Below are 20930 nucleotides of genomic sequence, written 5' to 3' on the forward strand. Positions count from 1 at the left end.
GGCTCATTAAAACAGGAACTATCATCACAGAACTACTCAGATAATGAAAGATGATAACAGCAAAAATCTCACTTGATATTGTTGACAAGTATAAACAAAACCTTGATTTTAAAGACACAAATATGTATCAGAGTTAGCATGGGAAAAATCAGGAGGGAAGGATATGACCACCAAGTACACAGTCTGTACAACCAAAGATGGAGTCAGTGGGTCAGCCTTACCTCAGCTATTTGTCACATACGAAGCACTGGACAGCTTTGTAGAAGAAACTGGATTGTTCAAAATAATGGGTAAAGAATGTCACATGGCCCTACTTTACATCATTCAGTTATCCAGATGCTGTGTGAGTTTATGGTCTGAAGAAATCAATGGTCAATAAATATGGATCATCTAGGAGAACATGATTTCTGGAGAATAGATCCTGAGCTAATTTTAGATGAGAAAGGAGGAAGAGCTCATGGGACAGAGCACAAGCCCAGCAGTGGAGATGCCTGTGGGATACGAGAAAGTTTGAGCAAGGTGAGACACGAGATGAGAAGAGCATTGAGAAATAATGAGACTGTGCAGGCCTTGACGATCCACTAAGGGAGCTGGTCCTTTCCCTGATGATAATGTGAAATGACGCAGTCTCTGAGCAGCAGAGTGACGTGAGGAAAATGGTATCTGAGGAGTATTATTCTCAACAAGACAGCCAAATGACCGTGGGAGAGACAGAAAGTAATCAGGAAGTAGAGAATGCCTTAAAAATTAAATTAAGAGCATTTTAAGTTTCAGTAAGATAAATGGACAATAGACAAAGCAGGAAGAAAATGAATGTGAACTAAAAGCTTTGCCTAAGATAATTTGTCCATCAGTTTTTATCATTTAAGTAAGCAACCAAACAGGGAAAACTCTAATTCAAGTATTGTACTTCAGATATTGAAAAGAAAACATTTAAAATGAACTTTGAGCCAGAGGCATGGGAAGTAGTCAGAATCTGTGGTTACTGCTGGACCAGATGGAAGGGTTTCAAAGACAGACTGAGTCCCTGACCAACATGCTTCACTTTTGATCTTCAAATATTTTAAAGTGATATTATTTTAGAAGATTCATCTTCTATTATTTAATTTTACCAAATGTTTACAAATATGTTTTTGCACAAACAAAACATATCTTAATTGACTTTAGAAATTGCTGAGCTGAAAATATGAATTTTGTGTTTACATCCAAAATATACTGATGACTTCCTATAAAGTATTATGAATTTAAAGAGAAAAACATTTTGAAGGTAAAAATAGTCTTATATATTGAGTATAGTTTTTAATAGCAACTTAATTTAATTATGCATGAGTCTATATTGTACATTGGAAGTGAATATTATAGTTACTCTGCAAGTGTTTTCTAGCCAATATCTAACTACAAATTAGTAGAAGAACCATTACTTAAAAAATCAGAGGGATATTTGGTTAAAGGGAAAAATATGACAATAAAAACCAATTTTCAATAAAATCAATATCACTTTTTAAAGATATTTTCAAAATGTCATCGTGATTTCCATATAAGAATTTGTAATAAAAATAAAATGAAATGAAAATAATGTGGTTACGGTTTCCATTTGAAGTTTCTGGGTGTCACAGAATTAAATTTTAAAATGCAACAGGCTACTAAAGGGTTCACTTCTGTAATTTGAGTCTAGAGAAGGTGAGGCAGACGGATCAGCAGGAGATGAGAGTTTGAAGCCAAAAGGAGCTGTCTGACCTACGTAATGAGACTATCTTAAAACAAAAACAAAAATAAAAATAAATAATAATAATAATTATTATTAGTCAATAACTAAATAAGCAGTCTCACAAAAATAATTTCTTCTGATGCCTAGTGAGATCATTTCATAAATATAAAGATTTTTTTTTGCCAAATGCCTTTCAATAAACATAAATGTCAGTAGCATGCCTTGAATTCTCTCAATATATTCTATAATAAAAAAAATACAGTCATTTTCATTTTTCTGAAGCAACGTGAATTTCTGGAATGCGATTTTAAGTTATCAGAGTTCATTTTTTTTTTCTAAGTCTTAGTTCTTACAGTGCATTTCTATTACTTCTAGGATCCAGTGGTCACGATTATAGTGGAATCACACATTTTACAATAGAAGCTAACCACACACATCAACACAAGGGCACGGACCTCATTCACGGTGGCATAGTAGCTTTCATGCTTGAATGTGGGTGAGTTGTCGTTCCTGTCCCGCACTACAATGCGCACTTCGTGATAGATCACTGTGCCCACCTTCTTGTTGACACACTGGACTTGCACCACAATGGAGTGGATGTTCATGGGTGGCTGCAGGGAGAAATGACATCTTTTTAAACACAGTTTTGGTCAGGGTCTGAGCACCGTCAACACACTTGACCACACATTGCCAGTTCAATTACTTTTTCTCTTTGCACTATGATAAACTAGGAAATAAGACAGTATTGGACTGCTTTAAAAGAGAAGATAATGATGGTTATTTCGTTGTTTAATTCCACATCTAAACATATAAGGTTTCAAGTACTATTAGGATCATAGTATTTTCCTGATTAATAAAACCACAGAATCAATACTGAGATTTTCTGGAACAATTTTTTTTCTTTATAAAGTCTGAAGGAGTAATGACATTAACTTTATTTTTTTAACAAAGTATCAATGAACTTCTGAGGATGAGAGGCATTACATAATTTTGTTCATTTATTGTTTATGAGGATAGATGTTTACTAATGATAAAATTAATAAGAGAAAGAAGATCAACACACAAGCCAACCAGATTCAAACTGCACACATAAACACATATACATTGTCTATCTTTCATCTCTTCTATATACACCACTTTTATCATCACCAGGCTCATCAAACTTTCCCTCTAAACATTATTTTGTCTAAATAACCCTCAGGGAGCCTTCCTATCTTATATATCCTGTCTCCACCATGCCACATCTTTCCAACTTCTACTATTAATTTTTGTTTACTATACTTCTTACCCACAACTTTATGTATTCTGTACTTCAGATGTTTGTTTCAATCTGTGTGCCTTGATGAGACTGTAAGCCCCCTCAAATCATGGGTTACTATTGTAGTATACTAGTAACATCCCTCTATCTAGCAGCCGACCTGTGCCTGGTACAGATGAGTAAATGCCATCAGGGTCAAACCACCTCATTTCTCACCCTGTTTCCAGAAATACAGTCTGAACGACCTAGGAAAGTTTAACATATCTCTAGTGCTTACCTGCTCAACTCTGAGAGTGGGAATCCAACAATGTTAATGGGTAATCATTCAGGATTACCCACTACTGGGAACTTATGACAAACACTTACCGGATGTAAACTATCTTCCATTCACAACACAGTGACTTCCCATCACCTTAAACCTTTATCATGTATTTATGGTACATTCAACATTATGTTTTGTCCTGTTTTAGAAGTACATAATGACCTATTTATTATTCATCCATTTGCCGTGTGCTGTAGATCCCTGGAACATCTTTCTCTGTCCATCAGCAGTGTTGGTTTCACTGACCAGCCTCCTCCCCACTCTTGACTATGTGCCCACGTCTGACTATGTCCTAAGTAGATCACTACCATTGTATATGAACTAAAACAATATTGACTCCATAGTATGAGCATATCTGTGTCAATCAAAATTAATATGTTGAATCTATCCATGAAAATAAAATATATGGAATCTATACAATATGAACTAATAATTTTAGATTATATGATAAGCTACTTAATATTTAGGTTAAACCAATCAAGTGGCAGGTTAATGATCCCTGGGACTGAGGGAAGTGTCATGTAAATAACTACATGCCACATGTGGAGATCAGAAGAATGCTGTAGTAAATATGTTTAAACTGCAGCAAAATGTTATTTAATCAGAAGGGAATTTCATGAGCAACAAAGACAAAGAGAACAGACTTGGTAAGTGGTGGCCTCCTTAAAATACAAGTAAAGATCTTTACATGAGCTGTGACACTATTCCATGTTGTGATGTCAAACTGACATCAGTGAAGACAGTGAAGTCATGTTTCTGGAAATTCCAAGTGACACAAAAATCATGGGAACAATGACTAAATACCACAACTGAGGACAAAGTCATCGTAATAATTCACAAAAAAATAATGTTGCAGTTTTGCAATAACACATGTAAGTCCCCAAATTTGTATAATTAAACATCACCTACATAGAATAAGTGACTACAGACATTAATATGAGAACACACTGATGAAAGAAAGACTGATAGCTAAGAGTTACTCTCACATGTCAACACTGAAAGTGGAGGCTGGACCACTAATGTAAAGCCTATGCTCATTACTAATATCAGAAGCATAAGAACTTAAGATAGCCAATACCATTTTTACAGGTAAACAGGAAATAAAGCAAGTGCATTTGGAGAAAATTTGGTAACTTTCAGAGGTTAGATAAGACAAAAATTTGCCAATCTAAATAGTTTTATAAGAGGGCCTCTTAATAAAACATCATCAAATGCAACAGAGTAGTCCACCAGCAAACTCATCCTGAAAACTTTCAAGCTTCAGCTAACGGACTGAATTTTATTTATTTTATTTTAAAGGACTGAATCATAGAAGAAGATTTCAGAAAGAATTAAATAAACAACCCCTGTGTCTTTACTGCCAGTGTTAAAATAGTTGCTTTAATAGGCTAGTAAAAAAAGATGCTGTTCATTTTAATTGTAAAAATAAAAACAGAGTAAGCATGCCGACTGCTATCCTTGGCAAACTGTTGGAAGACAATCATGTGAGTTATATTCATCTGAAGTTATTCTCTTCTTAATATTTCAAGAAAGACATATGAAACCACCTATCTCCACCTGCAGTTTAACATGGGACAGTAGCTCTGAAACAGAAAGGTCACGGGCTTCCAAAGGGATTTAAATGTAATGTATGAGGATCTCCCTTTTGGTCCAGCTAAGTCCCTGTCAATTAGATATAAACAAGTCACCTGGAATTTCTGTCATTCTCAGCTTCGGCTCCCCATGCAATGCTTAGTGGCATGGATGAACTTAGTAGGCAATAAATTCCAACCACTACGGATTACACTGAAGTGAAGAGTTCCCTACGGCTAGTATTTAAGGCACAGTGTAATTTTGTATTGGAATAAATTCTATTCTCCTGTACAGAAAAGTCATAAATACATCAAGTATAGTCTCACTGAGTTGATTAATCAGAGTTGAGGGACTCTGTAATGCGTATGGAAGTGTCAGAGATTTTAGAGACTCTGTAATGCTTACAGAAGTGTTGGGGGAATTGTGGTTGAGCTTTCACAGCCACTGGCAAAAGCCAGCCATGGTAATTCTTGGATAATCTTTCATCTTGAATTCTCTTTACTTGTTCTATTTATGAAACAAAGAAACATGCAACTCATAAGTTGTATTGTTTATATGTTTAAAATAAGCACATTCATATACACCTACAATTTAAAATGAAGTCCCAATGTAGTATTTCAAAATCATACCTGTATGTCTATATATCTGTGAATTTGTGTAGAGTGAATGATATAAATCACCAATTTATGAAGTTTATCTTTGGAAAGTAATATTGGGAGCATGAGGTGAAGAAGAAATATTCTGAAGTGTGTAGGGATTTTGCATGTAAAAATATGGAAAATGAATCACTTAATATAGCATGTAAAGGCAAATTATGTAAAATAAGTCACTGATGTCAACACTATAGATTATAACACTCCTCTATGGTATAAGGAGAATTTAATATTTTTAGAAACCTATTTCCTGAAGATTAGTGATTTGAAGTTTTATTGTTTAAATGAAAATGTTTTTTCGAAAGCCTGTAAGATTTGATCTTATATTTCAGAGAATAAATGTGTCAAATTCTTACAGGAATGGATGGTTTTGTCATGTCCCCTTCCTTCTGCCTATAGATCTACTAACTACTTCAGTAGAATGAAGAATTATTAGTATTTTACATTTAAAAAGGGAAGAGGTGAAAAGGTGTTCATGAAATATATATTTCACATTTCTGAGGCTTGAACTCAAGGCCATACATATGGTAGGCAAGCAGTCTACCACTGAGATATATAGTTCATCCCTGAAATTGATTTGCAAATGAAGAAACAGAGGAATAGGTGCCTAGTGCTGTCTACTCATTCAAAAATTAAACTTAATAAATAATGGTATATTTATAGGAGATAATTAAAGAACAAAATACCAATTGGAAAAACATAAAATTAATAGATATTTCACAGTTTTTAATAGTATTTGTTATATGGGAAGTTCTAGGTTGGTTGAAATTAATGTGACCTAATCCTTGGATACTAAGAATAATTCTGTAAAATTTATATCAAAGAGGTATAAATAGTCACAATGAAGATAAAACAGACTGGTGAAGATTATGGAGTATAGGATAAGTCATTATATACCAGTATCTGGTTTGTATTTACATACCATTTATGGATCTGTGGCTTGTTTCTTGGTGGGAATTCATCCCTATCATCACAAACATGGCAGTAAAATAAAAAACAAGACAGGAATTTGAGATGGAGACATGAAGGGGAAAAATGTAGAGGGAGTTGAGAGGAGGGAGTAGAAATGACTAGCTGATATCCATGAAAGGTCTGCCTTTTTCTGTGGTGATACATTGTGTATCAAATAAAGCTTGCCTGAAGATCAGAGGACAGAACAAATCACTAGATTAAACAGAAGCCAGGCAGTGGTGGCATACACATTTAATCCTAGCATCAAGGAGGCAGAGATCCATTTAGATCTCTGTGAGTTCAAAGCCACCCTGGACTACAGGAGATTCTCAGTCTAGGAGAGAAACAGAGCCAGGCAGTGGTGGCACACACCTTTAATTGCAGAGCTTGAGATCTCATGCTTTTGCTTGGGAAGTCACATGCCTTTAATGCCAGCATTAAAAAGGAAGTGATACAGTGGGCAAAGAAAGGTATATAAGGCCCGAGGAGATAGGAACTAGAGTCTTTCGGCTGAGGAAAGCTTTGCGGGTTAAGGAGTCCTAGAGGTAGGAGGTGGCTTGTTCCTTTGTCGTTCTGATCTTTCAATATTCACTCCAATATTCTACCTCTGGGTTTTTATTAAAAGACCATTTAGCAATTCGTGTTTTAATTTTCTGAAGAGAAACAGAGGAAGAGTGGATGGAGAGGAGAGGAGGACGGGGAGGGACTGGGAGGAGAAGACAGAGAAGAAACTTTAATTGGGATATAAATAAATAAATAAATAAATAAATAAATAAATAAACAAAAAGCAAAAAAATTGGAGAGTGTATATGTTCAAGATAAAGTGTATACAAATATGAAATTCTCGAAGACTTTGAAAGATTTTTAATCAACTTTAGCATCTATCTAAGATGATGGTTGAGAGAACAGTGAGATTGTCCTGGGCTCCAAATGGGAGAAAGGAAGAGTGACAAAGGAGTGATGCTGATGGATGTAGTTACAGATGCAATTGGCGACCAGGCCACTCATCACAGCTAGCAAATGAAGAGTGACCCTGGCAGAACAGATAAAACCCCTTGTGCAACTCTGAAGTTCAGAGAACTGAAGGTGTTGGGTTCTCTTAGGTCATCACTGTCACTGACCAAGCGCTTCCAATCTTTGCAATGAGTTTCAAGATACATATAATGTGATTGGAGGAGATCCAGATTTCTTTTATTAATCTAATTGTTGATTATATAGCAACAGTGATCATTTCATGATTTATAGTGATTAAGGAATACTGGTTTTATGAGATAATAAGTTGGTATTTCAAAGATTCTTAAGTCTCTTATTATATACACTTGATTTTTACCACACTTGTGATTTTATAATTTTTCTGGCCTCGGAAGCAATAACTGAACTGAACACAAAGGAAAATAGAGGAAAAAATGATAGTCAAATCAATGTTTGAAAATTGTCAGAGTTTGTATTCATTCAATCTCTTACAAATGTTTTATAATCAAATTCAAATATTTGGAGCTTGGCAATTTTTATATTTTTTATTTTCCTATGAAATGTTTATTAAAATAATTAGCCTATTTGAAAACTTTTAACTTATAAATATTTTTATTTACATTTAAATTTGCTTTTGCTCTACATAACCATGATTATACAAATATGGGATCATTCATAGTCTCAGCAAGCAGAGGGCAGATAACTTGGCTTGGATGTCTATCTCTAGAAAAGATTCCTATTATCGGTGGTTTAAGAAGCAAGTATAACTGAAGAAGCATATTTGGCATGACCTCACCTCTCTTTTTTGTTATAGTTCATTCAGATAAATGACTATTTCGTTGGTCTTTATATCAATAATTTGAAATAAAATAAATACAGTCAGCTTATGAACTGGGCATTCATTATAGAAGATGGAAACCTCAACTCTTTCTCTCAAATTTATAAAAATACTCAAAATGAATCAAAGGTCTAAAGACACAACTTCTAAAACAAACTGCTAGAACAAGAGGTTTAACATTGACCTTGAAGGCATTGATACGGTGACTGTTTATTCTTAATGATAATGTTCTCCAAAGCAGAGGAAACAAAAGCAAAGTTTGACAAATGGGGATAGAATATATTAAAACCAGAAGCTTCAGTATAGCAAAGAAGAAAACCAACAGGGTGATCCAAGTTGTCATATATTAATAGAATGGAGAAATTGCCAAATAGTCACCCAAAATGTTAATACCAGAATATATGAGGAATTTGAAAGATTCAAAGTGAAAAAAGTCCAAAGAACTCAACCAGAAATATGCAAAAATTGTGAATAGACACATCTCAGAAGAAAATTTAAATGACCAAAGAAGTTTTAAAAAAGTGATGAATTTCATTGTTTAGTTGTCATGGAAATGCAAGTCAAAGCCTCACTAATGAAACATCATCTCTCCTTGGCTAGGATGTCTGTTATGAAGAGCACAAAAGGTAGCATGTGCTACTGAGAATTGAGGAGGGATGCTCATACACTTTTGTTGAGGATGCAGATATAACACAAACGTGAGAAAAGTGTGGATCTACTGCAAGGCACAGCTATCCCACTTCCGGGTATATATCAAAGGAAAAATGACCTCAGCATATCAAAGAAAACCCTGTGTCTATGCCTGCTGCTGAATACACTCAGTATTTAGACTGTAGAATCACCTTAGGTGCCTAGCACAAAATAGTAGATAGAAAATGTGGTACATACACATATTAGAAACTTCCTTAGACATTTAAGGAAATGATACTCTATCATATAGCAAAACCAAACGACTTAAAAGACTTTATGGTAAATGAAATAAAGCTAGATAGGGGAAGAAAAGTACTGGTGTTCTCTCAGATATAAATGTTCTAGATGCAGTAGGCTGGAATTTATGATAGTGATTGGGAAGGATGGTGGTGGGGCTGGCAACAGGAGACTGGTGTACAGGACCACAAGTTAGACAGACAGAAGTAACATTAGGTGTTCTTCCTAAGAGTTTGTGTGTGTGTGTGTGTGTGTGTATGTGTGTGTGTGTGTGTGTGTGTGTGTGTGTGTGTGTGTGCATGCATGTGTGTGTGTGATATTCCACAGTAAGCTATTGCTTATTTTCTACATAACAGAATAGTAAACTTAAAGGCTTCACACACAGTAATGAGAGGAGATGGAAAATCAACCATGGCTTATTACTTGGATTTGATGTTATAAATTGTATATACATATTGAAATATCGCACTAGAATCCACAAATGTGAATGTTTAAAGTCATCCTAAACACACAAGGAAAGCAAGGAAAACTGTTACTGTGGAACTGGGAGGCATGAACATCAAAAACTAAAATAATGCATGAAAGACAGAAATGTAGCCTCAATACAAATGCACAAAAGAACCAGACCTGTGGGGAAGAGAGTAAAGAATACATAGAGCCAAAATATTGACTTTTTTTTAAAAATCATAGGAAAGTATCATGGCATGTCTAAAATACAGGAGAATCATCTCCACTAAGACATTTCTGTGGCATTTTTTTCATTAATAATTCGAACGAATGCAAAGTCAATGATTGTAGCATGGAACTTGGCAGTTGTTTTTAGGCTCAGACATGATTGTCAGCTTGGCCTGGCTGTGAAAAGCATTCATATCTTTTATTATGGCTCATATCATTCATAATTCATATTATTATGAATTTATATTCATAAAAAGAATGAACCAAATTATTTGGTACCAACTCCAAGAATTATATTTCTGGCAAATACTCCATGTTTAACAAGAAAGTGTAGTTCAGTTTTCATTCATAATAATTCACTCATTTATAATAGTGTGTGCTTTGTCAGTATTTACATTTTGAATAGGGATGCATTCTAAATTAATTAAAATGTAATATATTATATGTGTATGTATATACACATATACTGGGCAGCATCATAATAAGTGTAATCTCGATGTGATAAACAGGCACTCAAACCATGTTCAAATACTTATTCCACATTTTTAGTGGAAAATTTTAACAAGGAATATTGTTAAGAATAGCCACTAGTTAATCTGACCCAAGACCTTCACCGCCCACTGCCACTTCAGACCCTTGTGGGAGTCATAGCCATATGATTTCTTGCATTGTTTGACAGAAGACCATAATCCCTCACCAACCAACCACCCTCCAGGCCGAGAGAGAAGCCATGTCATCACATGCATGAGTCTTTGCTGAATCTCAGTTACCTCACCTTATTTGCAGATTATGATATTAGGGATGAAATCCCAAAAGTTCTACCATAAAACTTCTAAAGATAATTAAGAATTTTAGCAAAGTGTCAAGATACAACATCAACTTATAAAAATCTGTAGACTTTTTAATATATCAGTAACGAATATTCTGAGAAAAAGAGTTCATGAGAACACTTTCATCTAACAACAGCTTCAAAAAATATCTATGAATAAATATAACCAATGAGGTAAAAGGCCTTTATGATAAAAAGTTTAAAGTCTCTGAAGACAGAGATTGGGGAAGACACAAGAAGGACTGCTAATGCTCATGGGTTGGTAGAATGTTGTAAAATAATCTTCCTACCAAAATAAATTTAAAGATTCAATGCAATCAAAATTAATACACACACCATTCTTCAAGGAAATAGGAAAAATATATGAGAATTTATATGGAAGATCAAAAGGCCCCAGAGAACTGTAGCAATCCTGGACAAAAAGAATGATACTAGAGTGATTGCCACACCAGATGACAGCTACATTCCAAAGTTATAGTGGTAAACACAACATGGTACCATCACAAAAATAGGAAAGTAAAACAGTGGGACAGAGTGAATGGAAGACCAAAACAGGAGTTCCCTTAACTACGGCCATCTCATGTTTCACAGAGATGCCAAAAATACACACTGTAGGAAAGACAGCATCTTCAACCAGATTGTGCTGGGAAAATTGGATGTTCACATGCAGAAGAACAAAATTAGACCCATATCATTCACTGACACAAAAATCACCTTCAAGTGAATCAAAGATCCCAGTGTGAAACTTGCAATGCTAAAACTTCTAGAAGAAAATATATGCAATACCCTAGAAGGTATAGGAAGGTAGAAAAGGACTTTCTGTATAGTACTCCATTTTTCTTTCAGGAAATAAGGACACAATTTGACAAATAATGTCATTTATAAAAAGAGAAATAAAATTAAAAATCAATCAACCAAAGAAGAACCCATAGATTACAACTGTTCATCTGATGGAAGATTAGTATCTATAAAAAAAATCAAGAGAACAAGTAGCCCAACTAAAAAATGGGCTACAGATATCAACAGATAATTCTAACAAGAAGACATAGATATTGCTGAGGCATATCTGAAAGAGTTTCAACATCTTTAGCAATTAGGGAAACACACACTAATTGCAATTTCATCTTATGCCAGTGAAAATGTCTCAGATCAACAAAACAACTCACAATAAATGCATATGCATGTACAGGGAAAGGAGAGTCTTCATTCACTGTTGGTGGGATTGCAAACTGGTCCAGCTATTAACAGAAACCAGTGTGTGTGTGTGTGTGTGTGTGTGTGTGTGTGTGTGTGTGTGTGTGTGTGTTGAGGGGTTCTCAATAAGCTAAAGATAGATCTATGGCATGATCCATCTACACCCCTTCTTGGCCTCAACATCTTAGTGCAGAGATACTTGCTTCATTCGCAAAGGTTAGAAAAATGAAAATTGCAGATGCCTTTGACTGATGAGTGGATAATGAAACTGGTACATATACAAGTTGTAAAGAAAATTAAAGCATGAAAATTGCAGGTAAATAGATGGAACTAGAGAATATTATACAGTAAAGTAGCCTAGACCCCAAAAGACAAAGACTGAATGTTCTCTCTTATGTTTGGATGTTAGCTCTGAATCTTTAGATGTGCATCTCTATAACATGAAGTCATTGCAGAAGTCAGGAAAGAAGAAAGAGCATGGGGGAGAGAGGAAAAGGAACTCTGGGACATGCAGGGAATATAGTAGGAATCAGGTGTTGTGAAGAGGGAAAGGAAGAAAATGGGGAGGGAGTTTAACTGGGGAAGAGGGAGGAGGGAGAGATAAAGAATGCTGGGGGAGTTTGAAAATTCCATAGAGACACATATCAGTTTATGTCTAGGAGTGGAAAGGAAGCCATGACTTATTTCACGGCCTGTCAACAGCGGTTTGTGAATGACACAGTACAGGTGGGTGTGTAGGAAGACTGTAGACAGAAAGACTTCCACTGTGATAAATGCAGCCCTAAAAGCAATGCTGCAGGTGAGGGGGTGATTCCAAGAGCCAAATATCCTAAGGGAAATAGTGAACAGAGTAAAAGTCAAGTAGAGAGAGCCATTATAGACTGTGTGTGGGATCCATGTAGGATGAAGGGGTCATGTACTCACTCTCCTGCTGGGATGTGGCCACACAGCAATGCCCAACAGCTCTGCTTTAGCGCTGCAGCCTCTGAGGTCTGGGTTTTGCACTCTGAGGTATGAACACTTCTCTGCACTGCTTCAGTTTTCCCAGAGCCCAGTGCACTCCCCTCACTTCTTTGTCCCCACGAAAGGTAGGGATCCTTGTGGTTGAGATAGGACACCAATCCTTTCCATACTTTGTCAACCTCTCTAGAACTGATAGATTGAACAACTTTGGCAGTTCAGCTATTCTTTATGAAATGCTTCTGCCACATTGCCTGATAATGACTGAATAAGGATGCTGCCAGGACTCTGGTTTACCTGTGGTTTTGACCAGCCTTATAAACATGACGCTCAGCTTCCTCCTTCCAACTCTAACTGCTAGCAGCTAAATAAGATGGCACACACCAACTTCTACCTCCCCAGCCATAAGCCAAATAGCACCCTCACTTTCACATTGTTGGGGAAAAATGGGGTTCTATGTGATAGCCCTCCTGGGCCAAAGTCATCATCTCTTTATTCGTTGTAGTGCGTTCTTTTGTTCAGAACTAGGACAAAATTCTTGAGTATTAAAATGATTCCCTCAGACACAGATGCCTCCTTCCTTTCTCATTCTTATTCCAAGGAGTTGCATTTCCTTTTGTTGCTATGTCTAGTAAACAAAATCTAATTATATGGCTAAAATTTAATACCATATAGATAGTGCATATGGACATTTAAATTATACTAAAGCTACAGCACAGGGACAGAGAAAAAAAAAATAAAGTCACTGACGTCTCTATCCAGAACTCTTCCGGTACTGTTCAGGAAAAGCATCTGTTTAACAGGGTCCAACAACACCCAGTAGTCCACGTTGTCCTTTAAAGAGAGCTCTATGGTGGGGTCTGGTCCTCCAGCAGTCCCCTTAATCAACATGTTGTCCACCAGAATTGTACCTGCAAACCAAACACAGCTATTTTTAACCAGGCTTTACTCAAAAGCATTCTTTAGCAAGAGCTATGCTTTTAAACCCAGCTGCCTCACACATTTCTGCCAAGGCAGAGCACATTCAATACTGTACTAAGCATCACCAAGTTATTTTTCTTGGCCCCCAAAGCCATAAATATCTATCTTCATTATGCAATTTGTCAATGGTGTTTGGAGACGATGCAGGCAGGGGGCAGAGTTTCAGATACTTGTACCACCATGTTTCTCTTTAGCAGCATTGAGTCTCTCCTGTTCCCTGTCCATCACTTCTCTCAGGATTTATCATCGAATGTTTTATCCTGAACAAAGGAAATAACTGTAACAGCAGAGCGGGATACCAAACCCACTCAGTGAGACTTCTGATACGAAAAGAGAGATCTTAACAATGAAAGAGAGGAGGAATGGGATAAAAAAAAAAAAAGAAGCATCAGGACTTCCCACAGTGAGAAACACATCTTGTTCTTACATGTCAGAGTAAATTCATAAAACACAAATCTCAATGCTACCATGTAGACACACAGCCGTAGCCACTTATCTCTAAGATAAGTCTGGGGCACTTGACTGCAGTGACAAACTCTTATGATTTTACATCTTAATGCTTAGTTTCTTCTTTTTTAAAAGCAGCTCTTGAGTAAATATGGAAAAGAAAGCATGCCTCTAACATTTCTTCTCTGCAAAAGATTCCATGTAGTTCACAAATTGAAAGCACACAGCAGCGAGTGACTCAAATTTCTTTTTCCCCTACACAGTAATGATCTTCCTGCCAATCAAGAGTGGATTACAGCTCAGAGTAGTCGCTTTCTGATATATCATATTGTTTGAACAGAATATAGAAAAAGCATGGCTGTGAAAATAAAGATAAGCTCTTCTAAATGCTAAAAGAAAATCAAAATATTTAGATAACTCCTTGCCTAGGACAGGATGTAGAGCATATGTAACCCACAAACATGAAGCTGGGATTGAAAAATAAAATGTCAAATTTATCAATCACATTTTGGTAAGGCAAGAAATTGGCCTAAATATTATACCATTACATAGCTACAAAAATAAGATTGCTTAATCATTTGATTTTCCACTGTTCTTTAATAACATTAAGGTAGAATATAAAATATTTCCTAACAACACTATTGATATGCTTTATCTTAGCCTAGGAAATTTTGAAAGGAACTGCTTTTCTTTGTAAAGTGGACCTGTTTTGTTGATGCACATATTCATCACACTTTCCTAAATTCTAGATATTATCTTCTTTTTATCTCTTCTGTAGAATTATGGCAATAACTGGACAGGAGTTTCTACCTTAAACCATATGTTTATCATTGAAGCACATTCATGTTTTCCTATCTGCACAGCAACAAGAGCCGAATAACACCAATAGACACTCCCACGCAGTTAAGATTGTAGTGGTGTTGGCCCTGAGAATGATGGCCAGACATCTCCATCGGCCTCAAATACTATAGTGTGTGCTTCTGCTTTGAAAAGATCTTTTGTCTTTAAACAGATGTATTTAACTTTTTAAAAACAAATATCCATTCAGTCTTTTGTGTTTAGTATTTAAAATAAACTACTTATTCTTTTTTTGCCAAGAGGCTAAATAATGTTTTCAACTATTTTTAAAAGGATAGCATGTTTGCTAACAGACAATAAATTTATGAGACAAAATCTCGAGGACAGAATGGTATTCTTTTCTTTTTATCTTATTGTTGCCATATCAGGGTTGGACAATGATTTTTTTTGCTTTTCAACCTCTTTTTTTGGTACTTAGTGTTTTTTTCTATTATTGAAAATAGATTTTTTTCATACAATGTATCCTGAATATGGTTTCCCCTCCCCTAACTCCTCCCAGATCCTCCTCACATCCCATCTCTCATTCAAGCTCATAACCTTTCTTTCTCTCTCTCCTTAGAAAACAAACAGGCTTCTCAAAACAATAATAAAATATAAGAAAAACAGACTCAAATAGGACAATACAAGCAAACAGAAGAAAAAGAGCCAAAACGAAAGTTCAAAAAACACATGTAGACATAGAGATACACATGTTCACACACACAGGAATTCCATAAAAACACAAACTGGAAACCATATTATATACTCAAAAGACATGTAAGGTAAATAATAATAATAATAATAATAGTAATAATAATAATAATAACAACAACAACAAAAATAAAGTCCTTTCAAAGCATTTTGAGACAAAGAACTTCCAAAAATGCTATTGAGTTCATTTTGTGCTGGCCATCTACATCCAGACATGGGTCCTGCCTTTAGAAGTGTTTTGTAAACCCAGTGAGACTCCATCAAAAAAAATTAATCTTTGCTTTGAAAGTGGTTAGCATTTGGAGACAGCTTCTGGGGTAGGTATAGAAGCATGTGTCCACTTCCCCTCTCACCATCACAACCCCATCTGACTCAGAACCTTGCAGGCCCAATGCATGCTGCTACAGTCTCTATGAGTTCATATGTATGTCAGCCCTGCTGTGTTTAGAAGGTCTCATTTCCTTGGTGTCATCCATCCCTTTTGGCTGTTACAAACTTTACACCTCCTTTTCTGCAGGGTTTCCTGAGCCCTGAGAGGAGAGATTTGATGGAGACATCCCATTTTGGATGGAGTTTTCCAAGGTCTTTCACTCCCTGCACATTGTCTAGCGGAGGCTCTTTGTATTTGTTCCCATCCCCTGCAGGAGGAAACTTCTCTGACAATGGCTGAGCAAGACACTGATGAGTGTGACAGAATATCATTAGGAGTCATTTAATTGCTACATCACTTTAGCAGAACAATAGCATTTGGTTTTCCCCTAGGTCCCTGGCCTATCCAGTCTCAGGCTCTGGGCCACCCAAGTAGTGCTGGGGATGGACTTCATTTTATGGCGTGGTCCTTAAATTCAATGCAATATTGGTTGGTTACTCCTATAAGCTTTGTGCCACCGTTGTACCAGCCTATCTTGCAGGCAGGCCACCATTGTAGATGAGAGGGTTTGTAGCTGGATTGGTATTTACCTTTCTCGTGTGGCAGCATGCAAAGCACAATGATCATGAATCAATAGGGGTGAATGTTCTAGGTAGGCACAGCTCAGCTTCTCCATGTTCAATGAATAGTGTAAGTTTTTGTCTTCAGAAATGGGGCCTTATCATCTGTTTGTGGAGAGAAACCAATGGCCTTGGCAATAGCCTGGATTGTTTAGGGATTACCATGGGCCCCCTCTGGCCAACAACTCTGTTAGATGTAACTCATTCCAGAACTGGAGGCTTCATTTGGTGACAACAGATACTCAGCTGGGACACATAATATACATGTGTAAATGCAATGCGGAGACAGTGGATTTGGAAGTACGGTGGTTCACAATCAGATATCTCCTGTTCCTTTGCAAGTCATTTAATTTCCTTAAATAACCGGTTGCAATGCAAATGGATCACTCTCTAAAAGTGATCAGCATGGACAGGAGGACCTTTGTCTTTCTAATTAACCTAATTTTGTGAAGCTTAAAAAGTATATTGTAGAGAGAGAGAGAATAATGGACTGATTGGGCTCATTCCAAACTCTAAATACATGTATTACATACAGCCTCCTAGACGATGCCATGATCAATTAATTACCCAAAGGTGTCCAAACACTATGAATTCCTTCAGCTTCCCCAGTAATGTTTCCCCAGTTTTACCCACTTGGAAAAAATGGTACACTGTAAAACCACAGAACATTTTGCTTTCTTGCACATGTTACTCTATGGTGAAAACAAAAACAGAGAAACAGGAACTGGATTCCAAGCTCACTAGACTAAAACAAGATTCTTTTTATACATGGATCTTCTGTCCTACATCTTCCTAGAATGCTCACAGAAACAGTCTGTCATCTGATTTTCTCCATTCTTGGTTTAGAGACAAGTACTACAGGTCAGTTAGGTGCTTGCACTTATGGTATATACACAAGACACTGCTTTGTGGGATGAAGCATACCTATTTCTAGCAACTTCATAAAAAAGTTTTAATACAATTTTTACTTGAATTGTGATTTAAATACTAAGAGGCTATTAGCAGCTTGTCATTCTTTCTAAGAATGAATAATGGTGCCTGCCAGTTAAATAGTAGATACGTGAAAACTCATATAAAAAAGCACGATGTTTTGCAAAATTATGTTTTTACTGAAATTTAATTTATATATATATATAATATATATATTATATATATATATTAAAAGAGCAAAAAATCATGACAAAATACTTCACTAAAATGTGCTTATTTTAACTTCATGATATTTAATAGATAATGTGTCAAGCATTTGGTAAAATTCCATGTACAAAAGTTTAGAAATAGAGACTTTTTACCCTCCTGAGCTTTTTCTTTTGAAACTAATATAGCTACCTTGATATTTAGTCAGCAAATAATGTCTACTTTACTTGTAAATTAAGTATTAATTAAATAAATATACAGTATGCAGTCTCATACAAATTGTGCATACTTGCTCAATTTTCATTTATCTAATGAGGAATTAAAGTCATGAAAATCTAGAACTGGGAAGAAACTTAGCATTCAAGTGTGTGTGTGTGTGTGTGTGTGTGTGTGTGTGCATCTGTATGTGTGTATGTATATCTTTGTAAGCATGTGTGTCTCTGTGTTTATTTATGTGTGTGTATCTATCTCTGTGTGTATCTGTATATGTATGCATATGTGTGTATCTCTGTGTGTGTCTATCTGTGTATATGTGTGTATCTATGTATATCTTTGTAAGTGTATCTCTGTGTGTGTTTTTGTGTGTGTATCTATCTGTGCGTATGTGTGTGTATATATCTGTGCATATGTGTGTGTATTTCTCTCTGTGTGTATCTGTGTATATGTGTGTATATCTCTGTGTGTCTACATCTGTGTGTACCTCTCTGTGTGTATATATCTGTGTATATCTATGCATCTGTGTATATTCATTTATCTCTGTGTGTGTGTGTGTGTTTTAGTAGGGGATCAAAGGAGGAGGAGGAAGGAAGGGAGAGAGAAAGGTAGAGAAGAGAATGTCTCTGCTCTCTCAACATCTCTCTGTCCTAAGAAATGAAATCTAAGGTGACCCAATTAGAAGATACAGATCTCACATCCGAGTCATCTTCTTTGCCACTTACTCCTCTGCCCCTCTACATTGCTACTGCCTTAGAAACATATGAGCAGATTCTTAACTATGAAAACCTTTGAACTTACGTTTCAAATATCTGGAAACTCTCTACAAAAAATTGTTGATATAGAAATCCACTTTATGCCGCTCCATGCTCTCTCATTTTCCTAACACAATTTTAAGTGATTAAAATGAAAATGACTGAAATAAGATGTTGGAGAATACTAGAATACACTTATGAATGACCTGACCCTAGGGCCAATGTCATCCCACAAGCCAGTGAGCATTGAGGATTCAGTAGTTGAAATCAGCGTGGCAGTGAGGTATGAGAACTTCCCCCATGGAACAACAGTGATGCCTCCTCTTGCTGGTGTACAGCAAGGAGTGTGGAGTGTAAAGTCAGTCCTATGTTCCGAGGAGCTGAAAAGTCTTTAACCTGGCCAATCACTTCAGTAGTCACTGTGAGGCCTAAGTCTTGCTTTTTATGTGTGTGGTGCCCTGTGTGGGTAGAGCCTGTCACTTGCCTCTAACAGAAAAAGAGGTGGGAAAGTAATAGGAAGCTATATGTACATGGAGAGATTTACAGTGGACATGTTACTTGACTTTTGAGTGACTATCTTAGCAAGTTTCCCTCTTTCCCTGATGACTCTGATAGCGCAGTTTAGGTACATTGGGACACACACAGGGCCAGGAGTTATGGGTAGCTATTAGGAAATATGAGTGGCCCACAGCTGATAGCAATCAAGTCACTGAGGAACATACAGCTATAACCAAGAAGAAAAAGTAGCTGACAGTGATCCACGTAAACTTGGAAGTGTATGCTTCCTTAATGCTGTGGTCATGACAACTCTTTCATCACAGTCCTAGCAGACTTAGTGAAGGACCTCCCTCTGGGTCTGGAGCTTGACCAAAAGCACCTATGCAATAATAGATGTTTATTTTTTAAAGACACTAAGTTTTTAAAACATCATTGTGTAGTAACAGATAATGTAGGCTTTAAAGGCAAAGGTCCATGTTAAAATTCTTGACTCCAAATCATACTATCTCTGTGATTTTTTTAGCAAATTTCCCAGATTCTTATAATCAGCAAGATGGGATATTATAATACATTAATAATGTGAGTTGAGGTACATAGCCATTTAGTAATACTTTTCATCTATGTCATGGGTATTGCATGGAGATTTAAGCTTATAAGGGAATTATTGTTTTCCATTAAAATGTGAATATCATGCATACTATTTTTACACAGAGATATGCTGTTTTTAAAACTGAGATAAAAGTATAAAATTTAAGCTGGAGAGATGAACCAGAAGTTAAGAATGCTCTGTAATCATGAAAACCATGGTTAAGATCCGAGATTCTACCCAGCAACTGGTGGGTTCTTGCATCCTCTCCACTCTAAGCCTTCTGTCTAACAGAATAGAGACAGGGAAATTACTGTTGCTTGCTGGATTGTAGCCCGGTCAGAAAAACATTAACTCTAGGTTCTGATAGAAATACTTCCTTAAAGAATATACATAGAGTAATGGGGGATGCCTCATGTCATCTCTTACCCTCCAGGTGCACACAAACACACATGTACATACACTCACAAAGACACATAAAGAAACAGATGGTCAAAGATAGATAGGTGATGATAGATAGATAGATAGATAGAGAGAGAGATAGATAGATTGATAGATAGATAATAAATGTATAGAAAAATGGCCATGTCTATGCAAAAGACTAAGCAGAATCAGGAAACATGGATGGCTTATTTTCAGTTACTGTTAAGAATCTGTCAGAAGGCAAAGGCTATTTCCTGCTGGTCAAAAGGGAATGTTAACAAGCTAACAAGAATGGAGGTCATATTGAGGGAAGGTAGGATTTGTTTACTGGATCAAGTGGAGAAGGTGATAAGACAGAGAGACCAAGTGATCACCAGCACCTCCAATTAGCAGACATGAACGTGAGAAAGGCTCACACCTTCCTAACACTGCAAGACTGTCACATTGTCGCATTGATGCAGTTTGAAATCAAATAACATTCTCGAGACTGATG

The 20930-nt window shown here is 36.3% G+C and overlaps 1 protein-coding gene across 9 annotated transcripts in view; it reads right to left on the reverse strand.

The window, feature by feature from the left end:
* The window catches only part of Pcdh15 (protocadherin related 15), a 1398279-nt gene that overhangs the window by 411342 nt on the left and 966007 nt on the right, over positions 1–20930 (reverse strand). For all 9 annotated transcript variants that reach the window (XM_037199986.1, XM_037199987.1, XM_037199980.1 and 6 more), the window contains 2 exons: positions 13610–13770; positions 2164–2319 (listed from right to left, as the gene is read on the reverse strand). In XM_037199986.1, the coding sequence (XP_037055881.1) occupies positions 2164–2319; positions 13610–13770 (317 nt within the window). The remainder of the gene's footprint in view (positions 1–2163; positions 2320–13609; positions 13771–20930) is intronic.

This window comes from Peromyscus leucopus, chromosome 16_21, assembly GCF_004664715.2.
Source record: "Peromyscus leucopus breed LL Stock chromosome 16_21, UCI_PerLeu_2.1, whole genome shotgun sequence".
NCBI lineage: Eukaryota > Metazoa > Chordata > Mammalia > Rodentia > Cricetidae > Peromyscus > Peromyscus leucopus.